The 19,342-nt window shown below is 59.1% G+C and overlaps 1 protein-coding gene across 1 annotated transcript in view; it reads right to left on the minus strand.

Annotated features, from left to right (window-relative positions):
• Window positions 1-19,342, minus strand: part of LOC144607524 (receptor tyrosine-protein kinase erbB-2-like) — a 67,405-nt gene that overhangs the window by 14,364 nt on the left and 33,699 nt on the right. The window contains exons 6-17 of the mRNA XM_078424421.1: window positions 17,510-17,572; window positions 16,630-16,748; window positions 16,095-16,236; window positions 14,091-14,210; window positions 12,648-12,774; window positions 7,920-7,993; window positions 7,121-7,211; window positions 6,539-6,738; window positions 3,712-3,844; window positions 2,664-2,754; window positions 277-422; window positions 149-193 (exon numbers count right to left, since the gene is read on the minus strand). Coding sequence (XP_078280547.1) covers window positions 149-193; window positions 277-422; window positions 2,664-2,754; window positions 3,712-3,844; window positions 6,539-6,738; window positions 7,121-7,211; window positions 7,920-7,993; window positions 12,648-12,774; window positions 14,091-14,210; window positions 16,095-16,236; window positions 16,630-16,748; window positions 17,510-17,572 — 1,351 coding nt within the window. The remainder of the gene's footprint in view (window positions 1-148; window positions 194-276; window positions 423-2,663; window positions 2,755-3,711; window positions 3,845-6,538; window positions 6,739-7,120; window positions 7,212-7,919; window positions 7,994-12,647; window positions 12,775-14,090; window positions 14,211-16,094; window positions 16,237-16,629; window positions 16,749-17,509; window positions 17,573-19,342) is intronic.

Here is a 19,342-nt window from a genome sequence, read left to right on the forward strand (position 1 = left end):
GGTCACCTGTGAGTGCAGGTGGTCACCTGTGAATGTAGACCGCTCACCTGTGAGTGCAGGTGGTTACTTGTGAGTGCAGGTGGTCACCTGTGAATGTAGACCGCTCACCTGTGAGTGCAGGTGGTTACCTGTGAGTGCAGGTGGTTACCTGTGAATGGGCTCCTCGGGGCATCCATCAGCACCCGTTGTACATCTGCAGAACAGAACAGAATTACTGCCGTTGCAAGTGGTGAGTTATTGCGACTGTAACTGACCGACCGGTGGGGATTGACTTACGAGTGGCTGCAGTTAGTTGGGCATAGCTGGCAGAGGCCGTGATCGTCAGGGTATTTCCAGATGTGTCCATGTAACCCCGTTGGGCATTTCTCCACACATTGCTTGCCATCCTTGTAATGTCTGCAGGCCTCACAGGCACCTGCCCCCTGAGGGTGAGAAGGAATGGTCACCCCATACAAACACCACAGCCATCTTCATTTACACAATCACATTTAATCAATTATTTACAACAATATGTGCACAACAAACAATACCAAACACCCACCACCACAATACACAAATCGCCCAGTATTCTCACAATTAAGCATCACAGTACTGTACTACAACGCAGGTTCAGAAATCAGTCACCCCCTCCCCACCCACCCCCCCCCCCCCGCCGTGCCCAGCGGCCTTGCCCCCCCCCCTACCACGCGGTGCCCAGCGGCCTTGTCCCCCCACCCCCCCCCCGTGGTGCCCAGTGGCCTGCCCCCCCCCCCCGCGGTGCCCAGCGGCCTTGTCCCCCCCCCCACCACGCGGTGCCCAGTGGCCTGCCCCCCCCCCCCCGCGGTGCCCAGCGGCCTTGTCCCCCCCCCACCACGCGGTGCCCAGCAGCCTTGTCCGTCCCCGCCCCGCCCCACCCCGCCCAGCGGCCTGCACCCCCCGTGGTGCCCAGCGGCCTTGCCCCCCCCACAACGTGGTGCCCAGCGGCCTTGTCACCCCCACCCCCCGCAGTGCCCAGCGGCCTTGCCCCCCCCCCCCCCCCCGTGGTGCCCAGCGGCCTTTCCCCCCCCCACCCCGCAGTGCCCAGCGGCCTTTCCCCCCCCACCCCGCAGTGCCCAGCGGCCTTGTCCCCCCCCCCACCCCGCAGTGCCCAGCGGCCTCTCCCCCCCCACCCCGCAGTGCCCAGCGGCCTTTCCCCCCCCACCCCGCAGTGCCTAGCGGCCTTGTCCCCCCCCCCACCCTGCAGTGCCCAGCGGCCTTTCCCCCCCCACCCCGCAGTGCCCAGCGGCCTTTCCCCCCCCACCCCGCAGTGCCCAGCGGCCTTTCCCCCCCCACCCCGCAGTGCCCAGCGGCCTTGTCCTCCCCCCACCCCGCAGTGCCCAGCGGCCTTGTCCCCCCCACCCCCACCCCGCAGTGCCCAGCGGCCTTTCCCCCCCACCCCCACCCCGCAGTGCCCAACGGCCTTTCCCCCCCCACCCCGCGGTGCCCAGCGGCCTTGTCCCCCCCCCCCCACCCACCCCGCGGTGCCCAGCGGCCTTGTCCCCCCCCACCCCGCGGTGCTCAGCGACCTTGCCCCCCCCACCCACCCCGCGGTGCCCAGCGGCCTTGCCCCCCCCCACCCACCCCCCGCGGTGCCCAGCGGCCTTGTCCCCCCCACCCCCCACCCCGCGGTGCCCAGCGACCTTGCCCCACCCCACCCACCCCCCGCAGTGCCCAGCGGCCTGGGGCCCTCCACGATGCCCATAGGCAATGCGGGTTCCTGTTCACAGTTCACCCAGTACGGCGTAGCCCCGGACCAGGGGCAGGCAGTGGGCCCAGGCAGTGGGCCCAGGCAGTGGGCCCAGGCAGTGGGCCCAGGCAGTGGGCCCAGGCAGTGGGCCCAGGCAGGGCCAAGAAACGCCAACCAAGCAGAGACAACGAATGGAAACATAAGATGATGGGGAATGGACAGGGTGGATCCACAGTGTCACACAGAGTGGCAATCAAGGACCACACCACATGGGTTTAAGGACCAATCAAGGACCACACCACATGGGTTTAAGGACCAATCAAGGACCACACCACATGGGTTTAAGGACCAATCAAGGACCACACCACATGGGTTTAAGGACCAATCAAGGACCACACCACATGGGTTTAAGGACCAATCAAGGACCACACCACATGGGTTTAAGGACCAATCAAGGACCACACCACATGGGTTTAAGTTGAAGAGCAAAAGATTGACTCGGATCCTGAGAGGTAACGTTTTCACTCAGAGGGTGGGTGTATGGAACGAGCTGCTGGAGGGGGTAGTTGAGGCAGATGGTATAACAACATTTAAATAACATTTGGACAGGTTCCTCGGTAGGAAAGGTTTAGACAAACCTGAGCTAAATGTGGGCAGTTGGAACAACCATAGATGGGGCATCTTGGTCAGCACGGTCGAGTTGGGCTCTGTTACTGAGCTATTGAGAGCAGTAAATCCTCCAATACCTCCCCCACCCCCCCATGATCAAGACCCCCACCCCCCATGATCAAGACCCCCACCCCCCATGATCAAGACTAAGCTCTCACCACTGCCTCACCACAAAAGGAACTTCACCGGGCAGATACCTGAGGAACTATCCCTCTGCAGCTCCCCTCCCTCGCCCCTCACACCCCCCTGCTGAAGGTACGCTGTGGTACACAACAGCCCAGCCTGCTACCTTGTTACTGCAGCTCAGGCTGTCGTTCTGAGGGAGACATTCTGGATGACAAGCGACACAAGACGATCCACTCAGATACTCCCGAACCTGCCTGGCAAAGGAGAAACAAAGCAGCATTTACAACACAGCCCACACACTCAACACACAGCCTTACCACAGCAACACCCAGCAGCCCACACACCCAACACACAGCCTTACCACAGCAACACCCAGCAGCCCACACACTCAACACACAGCCTTACCACAGCAACACCCAGCAGCCCACACACCCTGTGCACACCCACCCCTGTACACACCCTGTGCACACCCACCCCTGTACACACCCTGTGCACACCCACCCCTGTACACACCCTGCACCCCCTACCCCTGTACACAGGTACCCCTGTACACACCTACCCCTGTACACAGGTACCCCTGAACACACCTACCCCTGTACACACCTACCCCTGTACACAGGTACCCCTGTACACACCTACCCCTGTACACACCTACCCCTGTACACACCTACCCCTGTACACACCTACCCCTGTACACAGGTACCCCTGTACACACCTACCCCTGTACACACCTACCCCTGTACACACCTACCCCTGTACACACCTACCCCTGTACACACCTACCCCTGTACACACCTACCCCTGTACACACCTACCCCTGTACACACCTACCCCTGTACACACCTACCCCTGTACACACCCACCCTGTACACACCTACCCCTGTACACACCTACCCCTGTACACACCTACCCCTGTACACACCTACCCCTGTACACACCTACCCCTGTACACACCTACCCCTGTACACACCTACCCCTGTACACACCTACCCCTGTACACACCTACCCCTGTACACACCTACCCTGTACACATCTACCCCTGTACACACCTACCCCTGTACACACCCACCCTGTACACAGGTACCCCTGTACACACCTACCCCTGTACACACCTACCCCTGTACACACCTACCCTGTACACACCTACCCCTGTACACACCTACCCCTGTACACACCTACCCCAGTACACACACACCCTGCTGCACACCTACCCCTGGTACAGGTTGCACGTCTCCACACACTTCTGCTCTCGGAGGTAGCGGCTGCAGTTCAGACACTGTGTCGACCCTTGACCCCAGCAGTTGTTGTCCGCACACAGCATGTAACAGGAATGCCCCTCGGCCTCTGCAAGGGAACAAACGCAGGTGAAACACAGTCGCTGACCTCCTCCCCAGTCACAGCTGCAGCCGAGGGCATGTACACACATGCAGCTCACTGGGTCTGCAATGCAGCACCGTACACACATGCAGCACAGTGGGTCAGCAATGCAGCACTGCACACACATGCAGCACAGTGGGTCAGCAATGACTGGGCACGTACACACATGCAGCTCACTGGGTCTGCAATGCAGCACTGCACACACATGCAGCACAGCGGGTCAGCAATGCAGCACCGTACACACATGCAGCACAGTGGGTCAGCAATGCAGCACTGCACACACATGCAGCACAGTGGGTCAGCAATGACTGGGCACGTACACACATGCAGCTCACTGGGTCTGCAATGCAGCACTGCACACACATGCAGCACAGCGGGTCAGCAATGCAGCACCGTACACACATGCAGCACAGTGGGTCAGCAATGCAGCACTGCACACACATGCAGCACAGTGGGTCAGCAATGACTGGGCACATACACACATGCAGCTCACTGGGTCTGCAATGCAGCACTGCACACACATGCAGCACAGTGGGTCAGCAATGCAGCACTGCACACACATGCAGCACAGTGGGTCAGTAATGACTGGGCACGTACACACATGCAGCTCACTGGGTCTGCAATGCAGCACTGCACACACATGCAGCACAGCGGGTCAGCTATGCAGCACCGTACACACATGCAGCACAGTGGGCCAGCAATGCAGCACTGCACACACATGCAGCACACTGGGTCAGCAATGCAGCACCGTACACAGCGATGGGCAATGGCTATTCGCAGCTTTTCTACCCATGGGTTATTGCAGCTGGCACTGATTCCCTGCACACACCAACCTGCACGACACTAATCCAACCTCAACAACAGACCGTGGCCGATCCCCACTTGAACAGCCATGCAGCTGGTTTCTATTTCAGTATTTCTCCACTAATGACTAGATTCTTTGCAGACTTGTTATTTTTACTGTTTTGTACAAGGTATGTGTAATTGATGTCGTTAACGTTGTCACCAGCGGGCTACGTGCTGTAGTGCCGTGGGCTACGTGCTGTAGTGCCGTGGGCTACGTGCTGTAGTGCCGTGGGCTACCTGCTGTAGTGCCGTGGGCTACGTGCTGTAGTGCCGTGGGCTACGTGCTGTAGTGCCACTACCTGCTGTGATGCCACTACCTGCTGTGATGCCGTGGGCTACGTGCTGTAGTGCCGTGGGCTACCTGCTGTGATGCCGTGGGCTACGTGCTGTAGTGCCGTGGGCTACCTGCTGTGATGCCGTGGGCTACCTGCTGTGATGCCGTGGGCTACGTGCTGTGATGCCGTGGGCTACCTGCTGTGATGCCGTGGGCTACCTGCTGTAGTGCCGTGGGCTACGTGCTGTAGTGCCGTGGGCTACCTGCTGTAGTGCCGTGGGCTACCTGCTGTAGTGCCGTGGGCTACCTGCTGTAGTGCCGTGGGCTACGTGCTGTAGTGCCGTGGGCTACCTGCTGTGATGCCGTGGGCTACCTGCTGTGATGCCGTGGGCTACGTGCTGTGATGCCGTGGGCTACCTGCTGTGATGCCGTGGGCTACCTGCTGTGATGCCGTGGGCTACGTGCTGTGATGCCGTGGGCTACCTGCTGTGATGCCGTGGGCTACCTGCTGTGATGCCGTGGGCTACCTGCTGTGATGCCGTGGGCTACGTGCTGTGATGCCGTGGGCTACCTGCTGTGATGCCACTACGTGCTGTGATGCCGTGGGCTACCTGCTGTGATGCCGTGGGCTACGTGCTGTGATGCCGTGGGCTACGTGCTGTGATGCCGTGGGCTACCTGCTGTAGTGCCGTGGGCTACGTGCTGTGATGCCACTACCTGCTGTGATGCCGTGGGCTACCTGCTGTGATGCCGTGGGCTACCTGCTGTGATGCCGTGGGCTACCTGCTGTGATGCCGTGGGCTACCTGCTGTGATGCCGTGGGCTACCTGCTGTGATGCCGTGGGCTACGTGCTGTGATGCCGTGGGCTACCTGCTGTAGTGCCGTGGGCTACGTGCTGTGATGCCGTGGGCTACCTGCTGTGATGCCACTATAGTGGCGCGTGAACAGTGCACCTTGTGCACACGACTGCACGAGTTACAGAAGCTGACATAAGAGTTGGCTGTGAGCTGCAAGGGTCTGGTCACCACAGGGCCATGGTCACCACAGCGGTGGAGCTGCTGCCTTACAGCACCACACAGCCAGGTTCACCCGGACTGCGGGTGCTGTCTGTGTGGAGTTTGTACGCTCTACCCGTGACCGCGTGGGTTTTCTCCGGTTTCCTCCCACACTCTAGAGACGTGCGAGTTTGTAGGTTAATTGGCTTCTGTAAACTGCCCCTAGTGTGCAGGGAGTGAAACTGGGATCACAGGGAAATAGTGTGTGGGGAATAATTGGTCGCCGAAGGGCCTGTTTCCACACTGTATCTCCAAAACAAAAGAATGACTCTGTATTTGTATGGTTACAAGATCGTAGGCCACCTCAGTCTGTGTTGATATTAAGAGCATTTTCACTACACTCTGAAGGTTATTCCAACAACAATTACGTGCATCCAAAATGAAGCAGAAAGTTGAAGCATCTAGCTTACTCTGTTTAGTCCAGACACCCTTTGGGAAGGATGTAACTGTGGGGACAGCTGACCCCAACAGCCACTGCCACTTACCGCAAACATCTTGTGGCCTGTTGGCTGTTATATGCTGCTCCTGGTGTTCCTTCTGAAACAGCTGCCTCCAGGGAATGGTGTCCACATAGCAGAGGTTAGGGTTGTGGTGAATGAACACCAGCCCATTACTGATCTCCTTAAGAGACCGAAGGCCAAGGGATTGTATCTGCACATTCTGCACTAACAATGCATAAGCTCCGCTGTAACCAGAGAGGCAGCGTATCAAAGCAAAGTCAAAATCAAAGCAGTCAAAATCAAAGCAAAATCAAAATCAAAGACAAAAATCAAAATCAAAGACAAAAATCAAAATCAAACACAAAAATCAAAATCAAAGACAATAATCAAAATCAAAGCAAAATCAAAATCAAAGACAAAAATCCAAATCAAAATCAAAGCAAAATCCAAATCAAATACAAAAATCAAAATCAAAGACAAACATAAAGGCCATTTACAAGCTGGGCCCTGCCTGCCTGCATCTTAGAGTGTTCTGCAGTGAGCAGGGCAAATGCAAAGTACTAACAGGTAAAAGACTGGAAGCAGAAGGAGAACGTTTACTGACAGGGCTGGAGTTGTGCAGCTCACCTGTACAACATTCGTCCACGTATCGTCACAAGGTTCTCAAAGGTCTTCAGGCTGGTAAAATTCTGTGGCCAAGCCTCGATGTATAAATACCCTGTAGGCCAAGAACAACTTTATCACAGGCTGCTGTCATTGCAGGCCCAGTACTGTGAAGGGGCCAGGCATTGGCTGCACTGTCCTGTTGCAGTGACAGGTAGATGAGGTGGGGGGGGGGGGGGGATGAGGGGGGGAAGGATAAATGTTGGAGGGGTAGGCACTGTCTGACTGAGAGGAATCGGCCATAGAGGACACAGCTGGTGAGAAATATCTTCACAAAGAGGATTAGAACCTTTGGAATTCTCTCCCCAATGACTTTGGATCTTGAATATATTCGGGGCAGAGAGTGTGTTTGGACATTGGGAAAGGTATGGTGTTGGGGAGTGATGGGAGGGTAGACTTGTCACTGGTTCCCCCATGACATTGGGAAAGGCATGGGATTGGGGAGTGATGGGAGAGTAGACTTGTCACTGGTTCCCCCATGACATTGGGAAAGTCCTGGGGTTGGGGAGTGATGGGAGAGTAGACTTGTCACTGGTTCCCCCATGACATTGGGAAAGTCCTGGGGTTGGGGAGTGATGGGAGAGTAGACTTGTCACTGGTTCCCCCATGACCTTACTCAACTGTGTAGTGCAACCAATCCATGGCCGAGCTCCTCCCATTCCATATGTTGCAGCATGTCGTATTTCAATAGGACACAGGGGCAGGGCTGTGTGGGTGAAGACGGAGAGACGTACACTGATTCATGAACCATCAGAGTTCCTACCTGTGATCTCAGTCAGAGTGTCGAACACCTTCAACTTCCCCACATCCAGGGCTTCAATCCTTGCAGCCGGGTCACTGAAAGTATGGTGGTAAACATCAGACAGGCAGCTCTGGCACAAGCACGCCTAACCACCCGCACACGCCTAACTAGCCGCACACGCCTAACCACCCGCACACGCCTAACCACCCGCACACGCCTAACCACCCGCACACGCCTAACCACCCGCACACGCCTAACCTTCCCACACCCGCCTAACCACCCGCACACGCCTAACCACCCGCACACGCCTAACCACCCGCACACGCCTAACCACCCGCACACGCCTAACCACCCGCACACGCCTAACCTTCCCACACCCGCCTAACCACCCGCACACGCCTAACCACCCGCACACGCCTAACCACCCGCACACGCCTAACCACCCGCACACGCCTAACCACCCGCACACGCCTAACCACCCGCACACGCCTAACCACCCGCACACGCCTAACCAGCCGCACACGCCTAACCAGCCGCACACGCCTAACCATCCGCACACGCCTAACCACCCGCACACGCCTAACCACCCCCACACGCCTAACCACCCGCACACGCCTAACCACCCGCACACGCCTAACCACCCGCACACGCCTAACCACCCGCACACGCCTAACCACCCGCACACGCCTAACCACCCGCACACGCCTAACCACCCGCACACGCCTAACCACCCGCACACGCCTAACCACCCGCACACGCCTAACCTTCCCACACACGCACGTGTAACCCTCTGGCACACGCACGCCTAACCTTCCACATATTGTCCCTCTGTGGCCACCTCAGGCCTTTCCTTCTCTCTATCACGCTCCGTTCCTTCTCTCTATCACGCTCCGTTCCTTCTCTCTATCACGCTCCGTTCCTTCTCTCTATCACGCAGCTGCTGTTGAGGTGAAACCCAACGTGGGATCAGAGGGAGCGGAATGCTTTCCTCAGCTAATGTCCGTATGTGGAGCAGTGCCAGTCATCGTGCTGCACAGCATGGAAACAGGCCATTCGGCCCACTGTGCCCATGCTGACCAGTGCGCACCCATCCACATTAATCCCACCTTGCCTTGCCTCGGCAATCACGCGCTCAGCTAAACACCTGAACTACAGTCGGCAACACTGCTCCCACCCCTCCCTCCAGCACTGTGCTGCACGCACTCACTCACCGCCCTCTGCCTGACAGAGACCCCCCCAGAGCCCACCCCCCCCAGAGCCCACCCCCCCCAGAGCCCACCCCTCCCTCCAGCACTGTGCTGCACGCACTCACTCACCGCCCTCTGCCTGACAGAGATCCCCCCCAGAGCCCACCCGCCCCAGAGCCCACCCCCCCGAGCCCACCCACCCCTCCAGCACTGTGCTGCACGCACGCACTCACCGCCCTCTGCCTGACAGAGACCCCCCCAGAGCCCACCCCCCCCAGAGCCCATCCCCCCCCAGAGCCCACCCACCCAGAGCCCACCCCCCCAGAGCCCACCCCCCCCCAGAGCCCACCCCCCCAGAGCCCACCCCCCCAGAGCCCACCCCCCCAGAGCCCACCCCCCCAGAGCCCACCCCCCCAGAGCCCACCCACCCCTCCAGCACCGTGCACGCACTCACCGCCCTCTGCCTGACAGAGACCCCCCCCAGAGCCCACCCCTCCCCCTTCGTATACGAATGTACGCACACACATGTACTCACACACATGCACACGCGCATATATATATATACACACGGTCACACACACACAGATGCACACACGCGCATAAATACACATGCGCATACACACACATACACACGCACACACACATACACGCGCTCAGACATACACACGCACATATACACACAAACACATACACAAGTGCATATACACATGTGCACACATACACAAGCGGACACACACACGCACACATACACATGTGCATATACACGCGCGCACACATACACATGTGCATATACACATGTGCACACATACACAAGCGGACACACACACGCACACATACACATGTGCATATACACGCGCGCACACATACACAAGAGCATATACGCACACGGACACGCGCACACGCAGATACACACGCGCATAAACACACGTGTACAAGCACACGTGTACAAGCACACGTGTACAAGCACACGCGGACACACATGCGCATACACACATGTGGACACACATGTGCATATATACAGTATAAGAAAATAACTGCAGATGCTGGTACAAAGATGGCCCTTTTTGCTAAAGGGATCAGGGGGTATGGAGAGAAGGCAGGTACAGGTTATTGAGTTGGATGATCAGCCATGATCATATTGAATGGCGGTGCAGGCTCGAAGGGCCGAATGGCCTACTCCTGCACCTATTTTCTATGTTTCTATGTCTATGTTTCTATGATTTATTCACAAAATGCTGGAGTAACTCAGCAGGTCAGGCAGCATCTCGGGAGAGAAGGAATGGGTGACGTTTCGGGTCGAGACCCTTCTTCAACCCGTCTGAAGAAGGGTCTCGACCCGAAACGTCACCCATTCCTTCTCTCCCGAGATGCTGCCTGACCCGCTGAGTTACTCCAGCATTTTGTGAATAAATCGATGCACATATATACAGGTGGACACACACGTGGGGGCACACATGTGCATATACACACGGACACACACACGCGGGGACACACATATACACACGGACACACACACGTGGGGACACACATGTGCATATACACACGGACACACACACGTGGGGGCACACATGTGCATATACACACGGACACACACACGCGGGGACACACATATACACACGGACACACACACGTGGGGACACACATGTGCATATACACACGGACACACACACGTGGGGGCACACATGTGCATATACACACGGACACACACACGTGGGGGCACACACACGCATATACACACGGACACACACACGTGGGGGCACACATGTGCATATACACACGGACACACACACGTGGGGGCACACACACGCATATACACACGGACACACACACGTGGGGGCACACATGCACATATACACACGGACACACACAATCGTGCACATGGACACAAACACGCCCACACACACATGCACATGTGCACACACACGCACATGCAAGCACATACGCAGGATGCAAACTACATGGGGCCATGGTGGCGTCAGGAGACCAAGAGGTCACTTCTGAAAGACCTGCATGCCTAACCTCTGCCACATGCTGAAGTTAATTCTACCATCAACTACTCCATGAAATCTCCCCCTGCCCGAGACAGTGAGCAGGGTGGGGATGGGGGGCAGGGTGGGGATGGGGGGCAGGGTGGGGATGGGGGGCAGGGTGGGGATGGGGGGCAGGGTGGGGATGGGGGGCAGGGTGGGGATGGAGGGGAGGGTGGAGACAGTGAGCAGGGTGGGGATGGGGGGCAGGGTGGGGATGGGGGGCAGGGTGGGGATGGGGGGCAGGGTGGAGACAGTGAGCAGGGTGGGGATGGGGGGCAGGGTGGGGATGGAGGGCAGGGTGGGGATGGGGGGCAGGGTGGGGATGGAGGGCAGGGTGGGGATGGGGGGCAGGGTGGGGATGGGGGGCAGGGTGGGGATGGAGGGCAGGGTGGGGATGGGGGGCAGGGTGGGGATGGAGGGGCAGGGTGGGGATGGAGGGGCAGGGTGGGGATGGAGGGGCAGGGTGGGGATGGAGGGGCAGGGTGGGGATGGGGGGCAGGGTGGGGATGGGGGGCAGGGTGGGGATGGGGGGCAGGGTGGAGACAGTGAGCAGGGTGGGGATGGAGGGGCAGGGTGGGGATGGGGGCAGGGTGGGGATGGAGGGCGGGGTGGAGACAGTGAGCAGGGTGGGGATGGGGGGGCAGGGTGGGGATGGAGGGCGGGGTGGAGACAGTGAGCAGGGTGGGGATGGAGGGGCAGGGTGGGGATGGAGGGGCAGGGTGGGGATGGAGGGGCAGGGTGGGGATGGGGGGTAGGGTGGAGACAGTGAGCAGGGTGGGGATGGAGGGGCAGGGTGGGGATGGGGGGCAGGGTGGGGATGGGGGGCAGGGTGGAGACAGTGAGCAGGGTGGGGATGGAGGGGCAGGGTGGGGATGGAGGGGCAGGGTGGAGACAGTGAGCAGGGTGGGGACAGTGAGCAGGGTGGGGATGGGGGGCAGGGTGGGGATGGGGGGCAGGGTGGGGATGGAGGGCGGGGTGGAGACAGTGAGCAGGGTGGGGATGGAGGGGCAGGGTGGGGATGGGGGGCAGGGTGGGGATGGAGGGCGGGGTGGAGACAGTGAGCAGGGTGGGGATGGAGGGGCAGGGTGGGGATGGAGGGGCAGGGTGGGGATGGAGGGGCAGGGTGGGGATGGAGGGGCAGGGTGGGGATGGGGGGCAGGGTGGGGATGGGGGGCAGGGTGGGGATGGGGGGCAGGGTGGGGATGGAGGGGCAGGGTGGGGATGGGGGGCAGGGTGGGGATGAAGGACTGTGTTGCAGAGTGGAGTGGGTGATGGGCCACAGCCACTGTACTCACTGTACACTGTGTTGCAGAGCGGAGTGGGTAATGAGCCACAGCCACTGTACACTGTGTTGCAGGGTGGATTGGGTAATGAGCCACAGCCACTGTACACTGTGTTGCAGAGTGGAGTGGGTGATGGGCCACTGTACTCACTGTACACTGTGTTGCAGGGCGGAGTGGGTAATGAGCCACAGCCACTGTACACTGTGTTGCAGGGCGGAGTGGGTAATGAGCCACAGCCACTGTACTTACCCAGAGAAGGTCTCAGCCAGGAAGACCAAGCTGCCAAAGATCTTGGTGCAGCCTTTGAAGGAATCAATATTTCTGGATGTCACAGCCAGCACATTCTTCAGGTTACTCACCCCTAAACCACTGCACACTGAGAGAAGAGTTAGTGAGGACTGAGCAAGGTGACTAACGTCAAACAATCATCTTCCTTTACCACTAAATAAATGTAATCCATTCAACAGTGGTGCTGAGAGACTGCCCATGATGCCTGTTTAATGCATTCACACAACACCAGCATTGAAACACACTTCCCCCTCTCCAGAGACACTGGCAATATATCCATTTAACAAATCATTAAGGTCTCACACAAAAACGGGTTCCAACCGGAAAAGCCCCCTACCCATGTTCTCCACAGATGCTGCCTGACCCACTGAGTTACTCCAGCACTCTGTGTTTGAACAAATCATTAGGATGATTTTCACTCTGATTACTGAATTAAACGAGGAAAATATGGGTGGAAGATGAGGATTTTAAACATAAATAGATTTCCGGAGCTGAAATGACCGAGAGTCAGTTAATCACATGCATGGCAGACATAAGGGGACCCATGGAGACAACAGAATGCAGACATTCCACAGAGTGGCGAGACACTGGAGTCACTAACTCAATATAAACTGTACCTTTACAGTGTCAATAAAACATATAACAAATGCTCTTTATCACATATGAATGGAAAGAGTTAACAAAGAAGTGTTAGTTTGGTAGAAGGTGCACATAGGGAATTAGTAATGGAACATAAAGATATGGCAGGTTGTGCATCAGGCCACACAGCACAGTAACATCCCAAAAATAGCTGGCAATCAGAAACTGGAAGGTGCAGCTCTTTGAAGTTGTGAACAAATGAAAAGTAGTGGATGGACCAACATTCCAATAGACAATAGGTGCAGGAGGCCATTCAGCCCTTCGAACCAGCACCACCATTCAATGTGATCATGGCTGATCATTCACAATCAGTACCCCGTTCCTGCCTTCTCCCCATACCCCCCAACTCCGCTATCATTAAGAGCTCTATCCAGCTCTCTCTTGAAAACATTCAGAGAATTGGCCTCCACTGCCTTCTGAGGCAGAGAATTCCAGATTCACAACTCTCTGACTGAAAAAGTTTTTCCTCATCTCCGTTCTAAATGGCCTACCCCTTATTCTTAAACTGTGGCCCCTTGTTCTGGACTCCCCCAACATTGGGAACATGTTTCCTACCCCTAACGTGTCCAATCCCTTAATAATCCTATATGTTTCAATAAGATCCCCCCTCATCCTTCTAAATTCCAGAAGACGTTTGATAAGTCATCTCTGTGAGAAGGGGGGGGGGAGGACACACGTCACAGAGCAGTGTGGCCCACAAGAGGCCGGTCGGTCCACAAGCTATCCACAGCACACACACCCATCTCACCGCTCCATGGTACTGACCTCTAGGGCACGGCTCACTACACTTCTCACATTTGTAGCGATCCCCTTGCTCCAGCACCTCCTTGGTATCGTTGGGACAGTCCAGCGTGCACGAGCCCACGTTCGTGGCCAGGTAGTTATCTGGCAGATGTAACAGAGAGAGCGAGAGAGGGGGGAGAGAGGGAGGGAGGATGAGGCCGAGGGGAACGAGGTAAGGTTGAACAGTGAACAGTAGTGTGGTCAGGACAGAGGGAGCAGAGGGAGGACACGAGAGGGGTTGCGGTAGGGATGGAGGGCAGAGGAGAGAGAGTGAGTGAGTGAGTGAGAGAGTGAGAGAGTGAGTGAGTGAATGAGAGAGAGTGTGAGAGTGAGTGAGTGAGTGAGTGAGTGAGAGAGAGAGTGGGTGGGTGAGTGAGTGAGTGGGTGGGTGAGAGTGAGTGAGTGGGTGAGTGAGTGAGTGAGTGAGTGAGTGAGTGAGTGAGTGAGTGAGAGAGAGAGTGGGTGGGTGAGTGAGTGGGTGAGTGAGTGAGTGGGTGGGTGAGTGAGTGGGGGAGTGAGTGGGTGGGTGGGTGAGAGAGAGTGAGTGAGTGAGTGAGTGAGTGAGTGAGTGGGTGAGTGAGTGAGTGAGTGGGTGAGTGAGTGGGTGAGTGAGTGAGTGAGTGGGTGAGTGGGTGAGTGAGTGAGTGAGTGAGTGAGTGAGTGAGTGAGTGAGTGAGTGAGTGAGTGAGTGAGTGAGTGAGTGGGTGAGTGAGTGAGTGAGTGAGTGGGTGGGTGAGTGGGTGAGTGAGTGGGGGAGTGAGTGGGGGAGTGAGTGGGTGAGTGGGTGGGTGAGTGGGTGGGTGAGTGGGTGGGTGAGTGGGGGAGTGAGTGGGTGAGTGAGTGGGTGAGTGGGTGGGTGAGTGGGTGAGTGAGTGGGTGAGTGAGTGGGTGAGTGGGTGGGTGAGTGGGTGGGTGGGTGGGTGAGAGAGAGTGAGTGAGTGAGTGAGTGAGTGAGTGAGTGAGTGAGTGAGTGAGTGAGTGGGTGAGTGAGTGAGTGGGTGAGTGAGTGAGTGAGTGGGTGAGTGGGTGAGTGAGTGGGTGAGTGAGTGGGTGAGTGAGTGAGTGAGTGAGTGAGTGAGTGGGTGAGTGAGTGAGTGAGTGAGTGGGTGAGTGAGTGAGTGAGTGAGTGAGTGAGTGAGTGGGTGGGTGAGTGGGTGAGTGAGTGGGTGGGTGAGTGGGGGAGTGAGTGGGTGAGTGGGTGGGTGAGTGGGTGAGTGAGTGGGTGGGTGAGTGGGTGAGTGAGTGAGTGAGTGAGTGGGGGAGTGAGTGGGTGGGTGAGTGGGGGAGTGAGTGGGTGAGTGGGTGAGTGAGTGAGTGGGTGAGTGAGTGAGTGAGTGGGTGAGTGGGTGGGTGAGTGGGTGGGTGAGTGAGTGGGGGAGTGAGTGAGTGAGTGAGTGAGTGAGTGAGTGAGTGAGTGAGTGAGTGAGTGGGTGAGAGAGTGAGTGAGTGAGTGAGTGAGTGAGTGGGTGGGTGAGTGAGTGAGTGAGTGAGTGAGTGAGTGAGTTGGTAGGTGAGAGAGAGCAGGAGGGCATAGTGGCACCAGGAGGGCATAGTGGCACCAGGAGGCCATAGTGGCACCAGGAGGCCATAGTGGCACCAGGAGGCCATAGTGGCACCAGGAGGGCATAGTGGCACCAGGAGGGCATAGTGGCACCAGGAGGGCATAGTGGCACCAGGAGGGCATAGTGGCACCAGGAGGGCATAGTGGCACCAGGAGGGCATAGTGGCACCAGGAGGGCATAGTGGCACCAGGAGGGCATAGTGGCACCAGGAGGGCATAGTGGCACCAGGAGGAAGTGCAGGAAGGAAGGATGAATGGATGGGGTGGAGAAGATAAATTACCACATTGTCAAAGGTACATTGAGATATACAGATGAGGAATGCAGAGCGCGGGCACTGCCAGGGCAGTGGAATGCAGAGCACGGGCACTGCCAGGGCAGTGGAATGCAGAGCGCTGGCACTGCCGGGGCAGTGGGAGCTCCTTACGCGGACACTCTTTGACACAGTTGGCTCCAAAGATGTACGTGGCCTCAGGGTTGGGCTTCATCTGATAGGCCTGAGCATCGTAGATGCTGAGAGGGGGGCAGTCCCCACGGCACATCCCCCCGTTGCTGAAATGGTGGCAGGCCTAGAAACACAAGGCAGCGATCACACACAGGACTGGAAACACAAGGCAGCGATCACACACAGGCCTAGAAACACAAGGCAGCGATCACACACAGGACTGGAAACACAAGGCAGCGATCACACACAGGCCTAGAAACACAAGGCAGCGATCACACACAGGCCTAGAAACACAAGGCAGCGATCACACACAGGACTGGCACAGCGGGAGCCCTTAATGCCCATGCACGTGTCAATGCCCGTGCTCGTGGCTGGGCGGGCGGACAGCCAGGCAAGTGGGTAAGTGGGTATGTGAGCGAGTGGGTGAGTGGGTGGGCAGGCGAGCGAGCGAGTGGGTGAGTGCGTGGGTGAGTGGGCACGTGCGTGGGTGGGCGAGGGGTAGGTGGCGTGTACATACGAGGCAGTCGGTGTCCTTGGGCCCGGTGCACCCGGCCGCACATTCATTGTGGCAGCACTCACTCGGGTGCCTCCCCTTGCAGCGGGTCCGACACTCCACGGCACAGATCTTCCGAGTCACTGCAACGGCAAAATAAAGTGTGGCAACGAGACCTGGGTACAGCAGGCGTGACCTCCCCCCTTCTCCTCCCCGCCCCCCCCACCCCCCTCCGCCCCATCCCCCCACCCCATCCCCCACCCCCCACCCCACCCCCCCCCACCCACCCCTGCCACCCCACCCACCCCCGCCACCCCACCACCAACCCCGCCGCCCCCCTCCGACCCATCCCCCCACCCCATCCCCCCGCCCCACCCGCGTTGGGGGGAGGGGAGAGAGGTGGGGAGGAAGGGGAAGAGGGGTGGGGTGAGGGGGGATAGAGGTATGGAGGAGGGAGCAGGGGAGGCGAAGAGGGGGTAGAGGGAGGGGGGCAGGGGGGAGGTTGAGGGGAGGGGCGAGGTCGAAAGGGGAGGGGCGAGGTCGCGGGGGGAGGGGTGAGGGGGAGGTCGAGGGGGGAGGGGTGAGGTCGAGGGGGGAGGGGTAAGGGGGGTTGAGGGGGAGGGGTGAGGGAAGGGATGGGGAGGGGGGTTGGTGGTGAGGGGAGAGGGGGTTTGGGGGAGGGTGGGGTGAGGTGGAGGGGGGATGAGGGGTGAGGGGGGTTGGTGGTGAGGGGTGAGGGGGGGAGGGGGGTTGGGGGTGAGGGGTGAGGGGGGATGAGGGGTGAGGGGGGAGGGGGGGAGGGGTGAAGGGGGTTGAGGTGAGGGGGGAGGGGGTTGGGGCCGTGCAATGCCCACCCAGTGGGCGTGGGCGGGCGGGTGTACATGGGGAAGTGCTGGGCACTCACGGGTCTGGCAGTACTCGGGCGCCGAGCTCCAGCACGACTCACACTCACTGCTGCAGTTCCCACCTGATGGAAGAGAGAGAAACACAAGGGAGATTCAGAGAGAGTGTGGCAGTGTGGGGGTGTGGCGGTGTGGCAGTGTGGGGGTGTGGCAGTGTGGGGGTGTGGCAGTGTGGGGGTGTGGCAGTGTGGGGGTGTGGCAGTGTGGGGGGTGTGGCGGTGTGGGGGTGTGGCAGTGTGGGGGTGTGGCGGTGTGGGGGTGTGGCGGTGTGGGTGTGTGGCAGTGTGGGGGTGTGACAGTGTGGGGGTGTGGCAGTGTGGGGGTGTGGCAGTGTGGGGGTGTGGCTGTGTGGGGGTGTGGCTGTGTGGGGGTGTGGCTGTGTGGGGGTGTGGCTGTGTGGGGGTGTGGCAGTGTGGGGGTGTGGCTGTGTGGGGGTGTGGCAGTTTGGGGGTGTGGCAGTGTGGGGGTGTGGCAGTGTGGGGGGGTGGCAGTGTGGGGGTGTGGCAGTGTGGGGGTGTGACAGTGTGGGGGTGTGCCAGTGTGGCAGTGTGGCAGTGTGGGGGGGTGACAGTGTGGGGTGTGACAGTGTGCCAGTGTGACAGTGTGGGGGTGTGACAGTGTGGGGGTGTGGCAGTGTGGGGGTGTGGCAGTGTGGGGGTGTGGCAGTGTGGGGGTGTGGCAGTGTGGGGGTGTGACAGTGTGGGGGTGTGCCAGTGTGCCAGTGTGGCAGTGTGGGGGGGTGACAGTGTGACAGTGTGGGGTGTGACAGTGTGCCAGTGTGACAGTGTGGGGGTGTGGCAGTGTGGGGGTGTGGCAGTGTGGGGGTGTGGCGGTGTGGGTGTGTGGCAGTGTGGGGGTGTGGCAGTGTGGGGGTGTGGCAGTGTGGGGGTGTGGCAGTCTGGGGGTGTGGCAGTCTAGGGGTGTGGCAGTGTGGGGGTGTGGCAGTGTGGGGGTGTGGCAGTGTGGGGGTGTGCCAGTGTGGCAGTGTGGGGGTGTGGCAGTGTGGGGGGTGACAGTGTGGGGGTGTGACAGTGTGGGGGTGTGGCAGTGTGGGGGTGTGGCAGTGTGGGGGTGTGGCAGTGTGGGGGTGTGGCAGTGTGGGGGGTGACAGTGTGGGGGTGTGACAGTGTGGGGGTGTGGCAGTGTGGGGGTGTGGCAGTGTGGGGGTGTGGCAGTGTGGGGGTGTGGCAGTGTGGGGGTGTGGCAGTGTGGGGGTGTGACAGTGTGGCAGTGTGGGGGTGTGGCAGTGTGGGGGTGTGGCAGTGTGGGGGTGTGCCAGTGTGGCAGTGTGGGGGTGTGCCAGTGTGGCAGTGTGGGGGTGTGCCAGTGTGGCAGTGTGGGGGTGTGGCAGTGTGGGGGTGTGGCAGTGTGGGGGTGTGGCAGTGTGGGGGTGTGGCAGTGTGGGGTGTGGCAGTGTGGGGGTGTGGCAGTGTGGGGGTGTGGCAGTGGGGTTGTGGCAGTGTGGGGGTGTGACAGTGGGGGGTTGTGGCAGTGTGGGGGTGTGACAGTGGGGTTGTGGCAGTGTGGGGGTGTGACAGTGGGGTTGTGGCAGTGTGGGGGTGTGACAGTGGGGGTGTGGCAGTGTGGGGGTGTGACAGTGGGGGTGTGGCAGTGTGGGGGTGTGACAGTGTGGGGGTGTGGCAGTGTGGGGGTGTGGCAGTGTGGGGGTGTGGCAGTGTGGGGGTGTGCCAGTGTGGGGGTGTGGCAGTGTGGGGGTGTGGCAGTGTGGGGGTGTGGCAGTGTGGGGGTGTGCGGGGGTGTGGCAGTGTGGGGGTGTGGCAGTGTGGGGGTGTGGCAGTGTGGGGGTGTGGCAGTGTGGGGGTGTGGCAGTGTGG

The sequence above is a fragment of the Rhinoraja longicauda genome, chromosome 29, assembly GCF_053455715.1.
Source record: "Rhinoraja longicauda isolate Sanriku21f chromosome 29, sRhiLon1.1, whole genome shotgun sequence".
NCBI classification, from domain to species: domain Eukaryota; kingdom Metazoa; phylum Chordata; class Chondrichthyes; order Rajiformes; family Arhynchobatidae; genus Rhinoraja; species Rhinoraja longicauda.